Below are 14930 nucleotides of genomic sequence, written 5' to 3' on the forward strand. Positions count from 1 at the left end.
TAATAATTTTTGTAATACAGGTCTATTCATGCGAAGATTACAGTTATTTTGGGGGGACAACATTTTACTTAACTATGGTACAAAGTTAGTGTTCCCTACCATTAAAATCAATCCAAATGTTCATCTGTTAAGGCTGATCTGTAATGAGATTCTATATGTTTCATTTTTTAAATATACCTTTTAAAACAGGTACTGTTAAACACTGATATCATGGAATAATTACATATATATATATATATATATATATATATATATATAGAGAGAGAGAGAGAGAGAGAGAGAGAGAGAGAGAGAGAGAGAGAGAGAGAGAGAGAGAGATTGATTCTGTTGTTTTTGTTTCTCTGGAGAACTCTAATACTGCTCGTATACCCAATACCAGGCTCTCTGGTACTCCCTCCCCCCACCTCCTCAAAGCAAGGAGTTCAGACCAGAGGTCTAAGGAGGCTTTTCCTTGCGCCCAAACCCAAATGCTGTCACCAGCCACAGCCCATAATTCCGAAGCATTCTTGTCACGAGGACAGTAAGGAAGGCGGCCAGGGCTGCAGCCCAGGCTGACAAGAGTGTACCAGAAAAAGCAAAAGCACAAGGGAGCGAGCACCCTTGCCACTTCGGCAACAAGCTGCACTAGGCCTTTAGGGCTCGGAAAGACCCTTCCCGGCAGCCAAGTGAGAGCACAGGAAGGGTGGCCGAATCTGTCCCAAACGGGCCTCCCCTACACTTCCTTAGCCACTGCTTCCACACTGCTGAAACAGAAGTAGAAAAGAATACCCTAAAAGTCCCATCCATTTGGGGACACTTAACCCATAGTGACAACACTCCACATATTCCCCCTCCCCCCCCCAAATACACAAAACCAAGATCTGTTCCCAAACTGTGTCCTTAAATCTCACCTCAAAAGATTAGTGCTGTCTACAACTTCAGCCTAAAGGATGCGTTTTCCCAAGCCGAATGAATGAGAATGAGATTATATTCTGAAGAGTTCCTACCATCACTCTCAACACTAAAGAAAATAAAATTGAATTTGAGAAAACAGCTAAGTCGGTTTGCATGCAACGTCTGGACCAAAACGCCTTGGAAATTTAGTGTTTAAAAATGGAACGCCATCCTGCTTTTGGGGAACAAGGGCACAGTCTGGCACACACACGATCACACAATACCAAAGCAGCGTGCTGATTTTACACATTTGAGTTACTAAGATTTGTAGAAGGATCCGCACACAAATGAAAGCTGCCCCGTGGACTACCCGCACCTCTCGAAACGGAGCCAGAACTGGAAACTGCAAAGCACAGCTGACACCTCTGCTCTGGGGCCCGCCCCGCCCTCGCCCCGCCCCACTCCCACCCCGCTCTGCACCGAACACATTCGCACTGCAGCTGAGAAAGGCCACATCGCAAATGACCTCTGTAGATTCATAGGCACACTGTCCACTTCGAATGAACGAATCCATCTTGGAGCTAAAAGGGAGCTATCTGCTTCTGCTTGCCGCCTCCTGCCAGGGAGATAAGCTATTCCCCTTTCATAGATGAGGTAAATCCGAACCACAAGCTAGGAGGGTCAGAATGGCTTTATCATGGACCGAGGGCTGTAGCGACAACAGCCTAGTACTGAATCCAGTGATTCCCACGAACACGTACGGGGCGCGTGAAACACAGGGGGAACTGGGCGATCACGCAGGCGGACATCGAAATACGCTAAGCAATCAGAGTCACCGTGAAAACATCATGCAGCTGAAGTAGCGAGCCAGAGCTGTGCAAATTAGTCCTCAGTCGGAAAGAAGGACGCGGGGGGAGGGGAGCCTTGCGGGGGAAGAGGGGTGGGTGGGGACAGGTGGGTGAAAACAGAAGAGGAAAGGGGGCGGAAGGGGCTCTCATGGTTCTGTTGCCGTTTCTGGGGAAGAGAATCGGAGACTCTACTCCGATTCTACCATATGGTTTCTTTTCTGCCACTATTGTGGAAACAACGTAACTTGTAGTCAACCGCATTCCTCTGGTGGCAACAGGGGTAAGATACACTGCAAAGGCAGAAGCGCCGGGTCAACGCCTCTTGTGTCCCCGTAAACGCGCAGGCGGGTGCGTGAGGTTCGGGGACAGGCACAGAGTCGCTGGGAGTGACTCGTCAGATCCCCTGGCCCGACGGGGAGATGGTTTCCTGCAGAACGAGGTGCAGGAGGTGGTTCTGCTCGGCGCTCAACAGGGGCCACATCTCCACCTGCAGCGACTTGACGGCTTCCGTGTCCTTCTCGTGGGTGGCCATGACCAAGGACTGCAGCAGCAGGAAGAGCTCCTCGGGAAGCGGGCCGCTGCCGTCCTGCCCGTGGCCGTCGAAGGCCTCCCAGGAGTACTTCTCCAGGGTGTGCGCGTGCTCCGGCAGGAGCTTGGCGGGCGGCGGCTGCAGGAGCAGCAGCAGCAGCACGCGGGACACCTCGCAGCGGACCAGCACGTCGGCGAAGGCGCCCAGCGCGGCGGGGGAGGGCGCGGCCGCGGCCGCGGAGCCCGCGCCGGGCGGGAGCAGCGCGAGCGGTGGGGCGGAGGCCGCGCCGGCCCCGGGCTGCGGCCCCGGCGGCTTGGGCTGCGGCTGCGGCGGGGGCTGCGGCCCCGGCGGCGGCAGCGGGTGGGCGCCGTGCTCCAGCGCCAGGCGCTGCATGCGCGTGAAGAGCGCCAGGGCGCCGCTGTAGTCGCGCGCCAGCAGCTGGCAGGACGCGGCGTCGCCGAGCGCCTGCAGGGCGGCCAGGGGCAGCTGGGGCAGCTGCAGCTGCGCGGCGCGTTGGAAGTGGCCGGCGGCGGCGGCCGGCTGGCCCAGGTCGCGCAGGGCGGCCGCCAGCTCGAGGCAGAGCGCGGCGGCGGCAGCCGGCTGGCCTAGCTCCAGGTGCAGGCGCACGGCGGCGCCCAGGGCGGCGGCGGCGGCCTGCAGCGGCTCCCCGTAGGCGGCGGGGCAGGCCAAGCGCTGGTGCGCGTCGCGCTCCTGCCGCAGGAAGAGGCGCGCGGCCTCGGTCAGCGCCAGCGCCTCCCCGGGCCCGTGGAAGAGCGCCTGCTGGCAGCGGGCCACGGCCAGCTGGCACCAGGCCGCGTACGGCAGGCACTCCTGGGCGCGCAGCTCGCGCCCCAGCTGGCTGAACTGCTCGCCGGCCTCCGCCACGTTCGGCTTCCGCAGGAACCGCTTCTTCAGCTTGTTGCACACCTGGCGGTAGCGCGCCAGGAAGTCCCCGGCCTCAGGCCCGGGGCCCGAACCGCCGCCCAGGCCGGCCGCGGAAGCCGCCATGTTCGCCGCCTAGGCATTTCCGGGCGCGCTGACGCAAGTGGGCGCAAGTGCTGGGCGACGGCGGCGGGCTGCGACGCGCACCGCGTCGGGCTCCGGCCCACCGCGCGACCGCGCCGGCGCGGCCGCCCGGAGCTCTCGTCCTCCTGGTGATACACAAAATCGCAAGCGCGGAGGCCCGTGCGGGACTGGCTGCGGGTGGCGTATGCAAATCGAGGGCCCTGGGGCGGGGCCTGGCCCGCCGTCCGGGGTTCCGTGAGCAGACCAAGGGTGCTGGGGCGGGGCCTGGCTGGGCGCCCGCTGTTGCTAGGTGACAGCTTTTTTTTTTTTAATTTATTTATTTTATTTATTTATTTTTGGCAGTGTTGGGTCTTTGTTGCTGTGCAGGGGCTTTTCTCTAGTTGCGGCGCGCGGGGGCTACTCTTCCTTGCCGTGCGCGGGCTTCTCATTGCGGTGGCTTCTCGTTGTGGAGCACGGCTTCTAGGCGCGCGGGCTTCAGTAGTTGTGGCACACGGGCTCAGTAGTTGTGGCTCTCGGGCTCTAGAGCACAGGCTCAGTAGTTGTGGCGCACGGCCTTCCTTGCTCCGCGGCATGTGGGATCTTCCCAGACCAGGGCTCCAACCGGTAGGTGACAGCTTGTTTACGCAGGTTGCCAAGCAGGGCATCTCTTGGCATCTCTAGGGGAACACAGCCAAAAACTCTTGACCCCGCGTGACCCTAATTCCGACTTTGCCTTTGTGTTGATCGTGTCCCGCCCACCCCAATCCCCATCACGCCTCCATCTTCCCGTCAAAGCCCCTGCCCCATGGGAGTCCATGCCCAGCGCTCTGGCCACCCACCCCTGCATCCCGCACCCAGGGCGGTCGGTCGCCCTATCACCACGCTGCCCTCACGGTGTCGAGCGCCGCCGCAAGGAACCCCGTCCCTCTGGGGACTTTGGCCCGGCTCCGGCTTGCGCAGAGCCAGCGGGGGAGCCTTCCGTTGTCCGGCCTCACCCGAGGCCCCAGTCCGCCCCCACCCCCGCCGCAGCCAGCCTCTCCCACCCAGGGCCACCCCGTGCACTGTCACCGTGAGAGACCGCTCCTCTCTGTCTGTCACCCCCGACTCCACCCCCCCACCCCCCAACTCCGGCCAGACCCCCGCCCTCCATCCCTCCGACGAGGGGTGTCCCACCACCACCACCTCCCCCGCCAAGTGAGTGAAGCACGCGCAGGGCGTCTCTTGAAACACTTTATTGACTCGCAATGACTGTGCCCAAGGGGGCGGGCAGGCCGGGCCTGCCCGGGCTGTGCGGTCGGTCGGTGAGCGGGCCTGGCGCCTGACGGCCGCGCCCCCCGCCCCGCCCCCCCCCCCCCCCCCCGGAGGCCGGGGACCCAGGTGTCGCTGGGCAGCTAGTGCTGGGCCGGGGCCGCCTGGGAGATGGTGCTAGTGCTGAAGAAGCCGCTGAGCAGCGCGTTGTTGCGGGCCGCCACGTCCACCAGCTCCGGAGTGAGGCGCCTCCGGCCGCTGTTCTGGGCCTCATGGCCCGCCCGCCCCAGGACCCTGGCCGTCAGGTACTGGATGATGGCCCCTAGGGAGACGGGTGCGGAGGAGCTCAGGCGCTGGGCGTAGTGGCCCTCCCGCAGGAGGCGCTCCAGGTGGCTCACGGAGCAGGACCGCTCGGCTCGGGCGGTGCGGGAGCGGCGACCGGGTGACCCTCCACGGCCCCTCTTCCCCGGCATGCTGGCCGTTGGGCAGCTTTCTGCGACGGCCTCGCTCTGCGGTGCGCTGGGATGAGGGGCGGTCGGTTGTGCCTGCTGGTCCCAACATCTCAAGACAACCGGTGTTCTCAGGCCCCTACTCCGTATCCTAGCGACCACAGGCCGGGCCCTCATTGGTTGGGGGGGGGGGGTCGAGCACGCCCCGTAACACGTAGACCCTGTGAGGTCACTGCTTTCCCATAGCCCCTCCCCCACCCCACCTCACCCCGCCCCCACCCCCACCGCCGGGGTCCTGGGCCTGCAAAGAAATGGCGCTGGCAGGACCCTGCTCGCCGTGCTCGCTGGACCCTCTCTTTGCTGGAACTCTCACTGTCCACCGGACGGGAACTTTGTACAGAGAAGGCAGCTAATGGCGGGCCATCCAGGGGCACCAAGTATACACTGGCGGTGCTGGGCCACCATCACGACTATATATCTACTTCCAAGACGTTGGCACCAGCCCAAAGAGAAACCCCTGTACCCGCCAGGCAGTCACTCGCCACTGCCCCCTCCTGCAGTGTCCCCCACCCCACCCCACCCCACCCCCCATAGTCCCCAGGCAACCACTCGTCTGCTTCCTGTGCACAGACGTTTGCCTGCTCTGGAGACTTCCTAGAGGTGGAAGCAGACAATAAATAGGTGGCCTTTTGTGTCCGGCTGCTTTCACTTATGTTTGCGTTAGGGTTCATCCACGCGGTAGCACCAATCAGCACTTCATGCCTTTTCCTGGCTGAATAATATTCCAATGCGTGGCTAGGCCACACATGTTGTGTATCCGCTCAGCAGCTGAGGTACATTTGGGTGACTTCCACCTTGTGCCTGTTGGGCATAGTGCTGTGGTGAACATTCCTGTGCAGGGTTCTGCTTGAACGCCTGTTTTCAACTCATTTGGGTTTACAACCCATGGGATAGATCTATGGGTTTATTTCTGGACTCGTAGTTCTACTCCACTGATCTATGTGTCTATCCTTATGCTAGTGCCACATAGTTTTGAGAACTGTAGCTTTGGACTAAGTTTTGAAATAGGGAAGTGTGAGTCCTCCATGCCTTGGTACACTCCCCAAAATGTATACTGTTAATCTTTTTCCTGGCCTTCCCGAAAGGGACCTACACCTTTTTAATCAGTGTGATTTTGAATTGGGGGAGAAACCTTTTGGGGACTATTGGACACTGGCCTTGAACTCACGCTGATTCCAAGAGACCCAAAGTGTCACTATGGTCCATCAGTTATAGTAGGAGATTATGGAGGTCTGGTGATCAATGAAATTTTAGCTTAGGCCCGTCTCCATTGGGTCCAGTGGGTGCCCAGACCCATCCTGTGGTTATGTCCACAGTTCTGGAAGGCAAAATTAGGAGAGACATATTCAGCAACTGGCAGACCCCACGATGTATCAGTTTCCTGACCTGTGGAGTGAGGGTTATTTTGGTAGGAAAGGCCAAATGGAAACCATTAGAACTGCCTCTATCTAGAAAAATAGTAAACCAAAAGCATTGCATATACCTGAGTGGATTTCAGAGATTAGTGGCACCATCAAGGACTAGAAACATGCAGGAGTGGTGATTTCCTGCATATCCCCATTAAACTAGCCTATTTGGCCTGTGCAGAAGACAGATGGGTCTTGGAGAATGACAGTGGATTTTCATAAGCTTGACCAGGTGGTGATTTCAATTTCAGGTGCTGTACTAATGTGGTTTCATTGCTTGAGCAAATTGAGATCTCCACTGCTACCTGGTATGGAGCTACTTAGCTGGCAAATGCGTTTTTCTCCATCCCTGTCCATAAGACCCACCAGATGCAGTTTGTTTTCAGCTTGTGAGGGCTGCAGTACACCTTTGCCATCCTACTTTAGGTATCTATTAACTCTCCATCTCTATGTCATCATTTATTTAGCAGGGATCTTGACCACCTTTTCCTTCCACAAGCTATCACACTAGTCCATTACACTGATGACATTATGTTGATTGGACCTAGTGAGCAAGAAGTAGCAACTTCCCTAGACTTACTGATAAGGTGTCTACTTGTATGAGGTGGGAATAAATCCAACTACAATTCAGGGGTCTTCTATCTCAGTGAAATATCTAGGGGTCCAGTGTTGGTTATTCTGGCCCATTCCAAGTGACTCAGAAAGCTACTAATTTGAGTAGGGCCCAGAACCAGAGAAGGCTCTGGATCAGGTCCAGGGTGTCATGCAAACTGCCTTGCCACTTGCGCCATATGATCCAGCAGACCCAGTGGTGCTTGAAAGTGTCAGTGGCAGGAAGGGATGCTGTTTGGAGACTTTGGTAAGCCCCTACAGTATTTTAGAGCAAGGCTCTGCCATCTTTGCAGATGACTACTCTCCTTTCGAGAAACAGCTGTTGGGCGGCTACCAGGCCTTCGTAGAAGCTGAATGCTTAACCGTGGGCCACGAGGTTACCATGCGACTTGAGCTGCCCATCATAAACTGGGTGGTATCTGACCCACCAAGCCATAAAGTTGGGGGTGCACAGCAGCACTCCATCATCCAAGGGAAGTGGTATATACATAACCAGGCCCGAGCAGGCCCTGAAGGCACAATAAGTTACACAGAGAAGTGGCCCAAATTCCCACGGTCCCTACCTTTGCTACACTGCCTTCTCTACCCCAGCCTGCACCTGTGGCCCCGTGGGGCATTCTCTATGATCAGTTGCCAGGGGAAGAAAAGACTTGGGCCTGGTTTAGAGATGGTTCTGCGCCATCTGCAGGCAGCACCACAGGTGGACAGCGGCAACGCGACGGCCTGTCTCTGGGGCATCCCTGAAGGACGTGGTGAAGGAAATGCTCCTAGTGGGCAGAACTTCGAGCAATGCACCTGACTGCTTGGAAGGGTAACTGGCCAGATGTGCGGTTATATACCAGTCCATGGGCCCTGGCCAGTGTTTTAGGTGGATGGTCAGGGACTTGGGAAGAATATGATTGGAAAATTGGCAACAAAGGAATTTGGGGAAGAGGTATGGATAGACCTCTCTGGATGGGCAAAAAATGTAACAATATTTGTGTCCCATGTGAATGCTCACCAAAGGGTGACCTCAGCAGAGGAGGACGTTAGTAATCAAGTAGATAGGATGACCCGTTCTGTGGATTCCAATTGGCCTCTTTCCCCAGACACAAAGTGTCCTCTTTCCTACAGCAAAGTGTCTGTGGTGCCAGGGATGGAGGTGATGTGTGGGCTCAGCAACGTGGACTTCCACTCACCAAGTCCAGCCCGGCTATGGCCACTGCTGAGTGCCCAATCTGCCAGCAACAGAGACTAGTACTGAGTCCCAATATGGTACCAATCCCCAGACTGATCAGCCAGCTCCCTGGTGGCAGGTTGACTACCTTGGACCACTTCCACTGTGGAAAGGGCAGCTGGCTTGATAGATGGGTGGAAGGGCCCCTTGCAGACTCACTTACAGTGCCAGCTAGGTGGAGATACCCTCTGGGGCAGGGGCAAGGTTCTCCAGAAGGCTGTATACACTCAGAGTCAGCGTTCAGTGTACGGTGCCGTTTTTCCCACAGCCAGGATTCACGGTGCAGGCATCAGGCGCTGGAAATGGGGGTGGCACCACTCTCTATTACCCCCAGTGACCCATGGGCAAAAGCTTTGCTTCCTGTTTCTGCAGCATCATGCTCTGCTGGCCTAGAGGTCTTAGCTCCAGAGGGAGGAGGCTTCCACAAGGAAACACAACAATGATTCCATTGAACCGGAAGTTAAAACTGTCCCTCAGCCACTTTGGGCTCCTCATGCCTCTGAATCAACAGGCAAGGAATGGACTTCCTGTGCTGGCTGGGGCGATTGATCCTGACTACCAAGGGGAAATTGGACTGCTGGTCCACACTGGAGGTAAGGAAGACTATGTCTGGAATATGGGACATCCCTTAGGGTGTCTCTTAGTATTACTTACCATGCCCTATGATTAAAGCCAATGGAAAACTACAATAACCCGATTCAGGCAGGAGTACTAATGGCCCATATCCTAGAGGATGAAGTTTGGGTCATCCTACCAGCTAAAGAGCTACAACCAGTTGAGGTGTTTGCTGAGGGCAAATGGAATATGGAACAGATAGTGGAAGAAGGTAATTATGAAAGCAATGATGAACATGTGACCACTTACAGAAACAAGGGCTATAATTGTCATGAGTATTTCCTTCTTATTTTGTTATGAATATGTGTGTATATAAACATATATTAAGCAAATATCTTTGTTTTTATTATTCTTCTATTGCTTTATTATGTAACCTATATCATACAGAGGTTATTGACTTTATATCATAGTATTTAAGTATTGTTAACTTTCCATGATATTATTCAAGTTAAGGATACCGGGGAAGAGTAGGAGACATCACTCGAGGACTTAACCTCCTCTTCTGAGGAAGGCGTTAGTGTGTTTTACTTTGTACTGCAGAATAGTTATATCATATGAGATGGAATTAAGATCTATTATTGTCTTTACTTGGAGAGTAAGTGTGATGTAAGGAGATGTGTATAAGTGCCAAGTAGAAAACGGGTGGAATTGTGATGGCTAATTTTATGTGTCAAGTTGACTGGGCTAAGGGATGCCAAAATAGGTGGTAAAACATTATTTCTGGGTGTGTCTGTGAAGATGTTTCGCTCGCATTTGAATGGCAAACTGAATAAAGAAGATTCGCCCTCAGCGATGTGGGTGGCATCATTCAATCCTTTGAGGGCCCAAATAGAATAAAAAGGCAAAAGAAGGGCCGATTTCCTCTCTTCTTGAGCTGGGACATCTATCTTTTCCTGCCTTTGGACATTGGAGGTCATGGTTCTAGGGCCTTCAGACTCTGTTACACCAGTCAGTGCCTCCTACTTCGGACTCAGACTGAATTGTACCACCAGCTTTCCTGGTTCTCCAGATTGCAGAGGGCAGGTTGTGGAATTTCTCAGCCTCCATAAACTGTGTGAGCCAATTCCAATAATAAATCTCCTCTCATATATATCTATATTTATCTAATTGGTTGTGTTTTTCTGGAGAACCCTGACAAATACTCCCACCCCCCCCCACCCCCACTTTCATACTCTTTGGAAGCAAGTCACTAAGAGCAGCCCACACTCTAGGAGTTAAGCCCTAGAGTTAAGGGAGTATCTCCTAAATTATTTGGAATTCTTCTGTATGGGAGATTGGCCTCTTCTCTACTTTTTATTTATTTATATCCATATGGACTCATGTATATTTATTTTATACTTTGGGTTATAATCCAATACAACAGTATTTGTTTTTGTTGCTCAAATTGTTCCAACTTTGGGAGTTCTTTCAGATTGGCTCCTCTGTCCGTTTGCCATGCACCCATACTTTTGGTTTTTGAGCACTTCTTCACTTTCTGATGCTTCAAAATGCTCCAGGCTCATTTTGTATTTGTCCCTGCCCCAACACTAAAATGAGCTACTTCTCCAGTGAACCCTGGTTCTTTTCTTTGGAGAATGGTGTGAAACCAGTATCTCGGTACTGGGTGTGTTTGTTGTTAGTAGAGTACCATTGCTTCTGGACCCTCTCAGCTGTCAAAGCTAGGAAATTTACTTGTGTATATTGACTCATGTATATACACATATCTAATTTTTGTATTTATTCGTCTCTCTCTCTCTATATATATTAAGTTAAATATAAGTACATACTGATGTCTCTGAATCTAATCCAGTACCACATGGTTCATTGTAGCCTTCCCTTCCCCCTTCCTTATTTGTAACTTCTTTCAGACAATGAGAAACCCTCGTTTCTTCCATCCACCATCCATTTACTTATTTTTCAATCCTAATATTCATATACGGCTGTTTCAAAATTCTTTACCCATATCCCCTTGAGAAACAACTTTGCCATTTAGACACACTGTTTATGTACAGTTTCTTTTGTCTTTAGTTTTATATTTTCCAGTGAAAACACGATTTTCCAGAGTTACTTTTGCCAATTCCTTTTTTCCTCCACCTCATTTGGCTAACAAATGAGCCACTCAATAGTTTATTTTGATTGCAGCCTCTTTTCATTTTTTATTTTTGTGAAGAAATTATGTTGTGATATTTCTATTTAAATCTTCTAAGTTTTCTGACTGTTGCTTTCCCATGAGTAAGGAATATTGTGATGAGTGCTTAGTCTGGTGATGTCAATGTATGTTGGATTCTTTTAACACAGCTATAGTCTCATTACATAATAAACACACTACTTTGCCATCTATTTTGATAACAAAGTAACCCACACTCCACTGTGCCTTAAGAATGCAACATTTGAAATCCACTTTGCAACGAAAAGTAATTAATTAATTAATTAATTAAAAATAAAAATGGTCCACATCAAAAATAAATAAATAAATAAATAAATAAAATTCCTAGGCAGAAGGCCCTTTTAAAAATGTTTTACTACTTTCTAGTTTTATTTTATTGTGATCAATCAGACAGTGTTGTTTGCAATATTTGTACTTTATGAAATTATTGATCTTTTCTTTGTGACCGAACATATGATCAATTTCTGTGATGTGGACACCTGAGAAGATGTCTTCTTTAATACTAGTGTGTAATGCATAAAATCAACATTTTCATGTTGTCTAGGTCCTCTACATTATTACTTAATTTTTGCCTACTTGAGCTGTCTTAGAGTGATATATTCAAGTCTCCTATCTTTAGTGTGTTTTTATCTCTGATTCTATACATCTTCTATATTTTTTGCTTCATAAAACTAGTTACTGTGTTATATGATTCATATCGAATTGCAGATTTTAGTGTCAAAAAGCACCCTTCTTTGTCACATTCAATGTTTCTGGCTTGAATTCTGCTTTGTCTGATATAAGAAACACTACCCCTGATTTCTTATTGTTCCATTTGCCTTGTATATCTTTATCCCTTCTTTTATTTTTGGCTTTTCTCAATCATTTTGCTCTCTGTGGTCTGTTGCCTGCAGCATATCATTGGTTCTTGCTTTGTGAGTCAAATTGAAAAGTCTCTTCTTTTAATGGATAAATTAAGCCCATTCACATTTATTGATCTAACTGACATGCTTGCCTCAATTTAGTCATCATATCTTACAATTATGTATACAATGTTATATTTTATGTTTCCTTCTCTACAGATGTGCTTTCTATGCTTATTTTTTAAATTTACTTATTTATTTTAGCATTCAAAGAGGTTTGTATTTTTTCTAGCGGTTACCTTTGTGCTTATACCTTTTTGAAACTTTTTATTTTGAAGTAATTACAGAATCAAAAGAAGTTTCAAAAACAGTACAGTGTTTTACCCATCACATAACTTCCCCCAACAGTAATGTTTGCATAATGTTAGTACCTATACCTTTTAAAAATTGCTTATGGGCACATTGGCACAGAATTTTCTAAGTCCTGGTTTGTTTAAAACTTTTTCTTTTTCCGTAACCTTGATATTTAAAGACTAGTTTCACTGGATATAAAATTCTTGGCTCACACTCTCTTTCCTAAGTTTCTTGAAAATGCTACTTCATTGTTGCCTTCCTTACTTTTTATGTTGTTTTGGGAAGCCTGGCACCAGGTTAATTAATTTACCTTCACAGGTTATTTGATCTTTTTGCTTAGAGGTCTTGAGCATATATTTTCTTTATCTTTCATGTCTAATAGTTTTACTAGGATATGCCTTGGATTGATTAGTTTGGTTAATTTTCCTAGGAACCCAGTGAGACCTTTCAATGTGTGGACTGAGGTCTTTAATTTTGGAAAATTTTCTTGGATTATAGGTTTAAATCTTTTAAATATTAGTTCTGTTCCATTGTTTTGTTTTTCTTTCCCAGTGATTCGAATTTTACAACTGCTATTCCTTTTTTGCTTGTCTTTCTGATCCTTTTTACTTCGTTCTAAATGTCATTTTCATTCTCTCAGTTATTTTTCTGCCTTTTTCCATGCATCTTATTAAATTTTCTTGAGTCCATTTTTGCTTGGGAACCTTCTAATTTATCCTCAGTTCTGGGATAATTTTATCTTTTTCTTCCATTTATTTTCATAGTTTGAGTAATTTTCTCCATTTTTTTCTCGATTTTTTGAAAGTCTGAATCAAGTCCTTGCTGGGATTTGGTGTTTTTTTTCTTTTTTTTTTTTTTTTTAACTTAGAGTTATATTGAGGTTTGGGTATTTTTCTATCTTCACGTTATGTTTACCGTGTGGTTTTAGTGCCTTTTAAAATGTGTTCTTGTTATTCTGTATTGTTTTTGGAGGAAATATTGGGAGACACAGACCAAGGCAGCCACCATTGTCTTCAGCAACTGGGAGTCTTATTGAATAGTCTTTTTGAAGTTTCCTAACTTATGAAAACCAAATCTACCATCCCCTACTCTGCTGAATTCACAAGGTATTTTGTTCCTTACCTCAAGGCCCTTCCAGCTGTGTTGATCACAAAGCAGATCTTGGAGGTGATCTTAGGTTTGTAACTTGTATAAAAGAAAGCCTATCCCCAGACACTTGGCTGCTATACACTTACCTACTTCTTTATTATAAATGGCAGCCTTGTTTTAAAATTGTGCCCCCTCCACCAGAACTCATATGTTGAAACACTAACCCCCCAATGTGACTGTATCTGGAGATGGGGCCTTTGGGAGATAATTAAGGTTAGATGAGGTCATGAAGGTGGAGACAACAGAGAGCTTGCTTCCTCTCTCTCTCCACCATGTGAGGATACAGTGAGAAGGCAGCTGTCTGCAAACCAGAGCGAGAGTTCTTGCCGGAATCTGTCCATGTTGGCACTCTGATCTCAGACTTCTGCCTCCAGAATTATGAAAAATAAATTGTTATTTAAGCCAGCCAGTTTATGGTATTTTGTTGTGGCAGCCTGAGCAGACTATGACAAATTTTGGTACTGAGAAGTGGGGTGCTGCCCTAACAAATAGCTAAGCATGTGGAAGCAACTTTGTAAGTGGGCAATGTATAGAGGCTGGAAGAGTTTTGAGGTGCATGCCAGAAATATGGACATTATAGGTGATTCTGGTGAGGGCTCAGAAAGAAGAGAGAAGAGCAGTAGAGAAAGATTCTGTCATCTTGGAGAATACACATATCATCGTGACCAGAATGTCACTAGAAATGTGAATGCTAAAAGTGCTTCTGGTGAGCTCTCACACAGAAATGAGGAACATGTTATGGGACACTGGAGGAAAGGCCATCCTTGTCATAAAGTGGCAAAGAACACAGCTGAATTGTGTTCTAGTGTTTCGCCTCTGATCAGAAATGCCACCTTATCAGATAGTAAGTTTTCATACATCTCTCTGTGTTTGGAATCTCTATTCCACTACTATCTGTGTTTGCACCAACATGTCATGCTTTCATAATTAGAAAAAATTTCCTTTTTATTTTTTAAAATTTGACACTAATGAGTAAAAATTCCCTGTCTCATATTGGGTAATTTACAGCAGTAGGGTGACAGGTTGCTGATGCTAGGTTCATCCAGGACCCTGCTTTGGAGTCATGTGTCTCAGGTGGGAAAAAAATGTACCTTCTCATAAAAACACATCTCTAAGAATTTTCACAGAGGTTGTGCTATGCAAAGGCTATATGACCAAGTGGAACTTGTTTGAGGTCAGGCTGGGGGAACACATAAGGATGTACTTCTGTCATGTAACCTTGTGCTTACTCTTTTCATAACACATACGTATTGTAATTGCATGTCTAATTGCCTGTGTCCATTATTGAAGTGCGTGTTTCATGAGGATAGGGACTGTTCCTTTGGCATGAGGTTGTTGTGAAGATTAAATAACTAAATAATAATAACATAGTAAGTACTCAATAAGTAGTTACTGAATTGAATTGTATTAATGTCATCTAAGAAGATAATAATCCTTTTGTCTAGGAGGGTAATTCTGAGCTGTATCAGTACCTATGAAGTTGGATAAGACTTACTTGCAGCTTTGCAATGACATGAATACACTTTTAAGTATGGTGTAATCTGTAAAAGACTGCTTCTATTAATGAGTTTAAGGGCA

At 48.7% G+C, this 14930-nt stretch overlaps 2 protein-coding genes and 1 pseudogene across 2 annotated transcripts; 1 reads left to right on the forward strand and 2 right to left on the reverse strand.

Moving 5' to 3' along the window:
• On the reverse strand, positions 1-3387 carry LOC132357883 (40-kDa huntingtin-associated protein). Its single transcript, XM_059911707.1, has one exon. The coding sequence runs from the start codon at positions 3256-3258 to the stop codon at positions 2116-2118; it is 1143 nt and encodes a 380-aa protein (XP_059767690.1). The 5' UTR covers positions 3259-3387; the 3' UTR covers positions 1-2115.
• Positions 3388-4622: 1235 nt separating this feature from the next.
• LOC132357885 (histone H2A-Bbd type 2/3-like) lies at positions 4623-5123 on the reverse strand. The gene has a single exon (XM_059911709.1). It carries the CDS (start codon positions 4974-4976, stop codon positions 4647-4649), a length of 330 nt encoding a protein of 109 aa, XP_059767692.1. The 5' UTR covers positions 4977-5123; the 3' UTR covers positions 4623-4646.
• Positions 5028-8062, forward strand: LOC132357234 (uncharacterized; annotated as a pseudogene).
• The last annotated feature ends 6868 nt before the right edge of the window (positions 8063-14930 follow it).

This window comes from Balaenoptera ricei, chromosome X (assembly GCF_028023285.1).
Source record: "Balaenoptera ricei isolate mBalRic1 chromosome X, mBalRic1.hap2, whole genome shotgun sequence".
NCBI classification, from domain to species: domain Eukaryota; kingdom Metazoa; phylum Chordata; class Mammalia; order Artiodactyla; family Balaenopteridae; genus Balaenoptera; species Balaenoptera ricei.

Excerpts from the sequence above, each read along its gene's own strand:
- LOC132357883 (XM_059911707.1), bottom strand. The coding sequence starts at position 3,258 with ATGGCGGCTTCCGCGGCCGGCCTGGGCGGCGGTTCGGGCCCCGGGCCT.
- LOC132357885 (XM_059911709.1), bottom strand. The coding sequence starts at position 4,976 with ATGCCGGGGAAGAGGGGCCGTGGAGGGTCACCCGGTCGCCGCTCCCGC.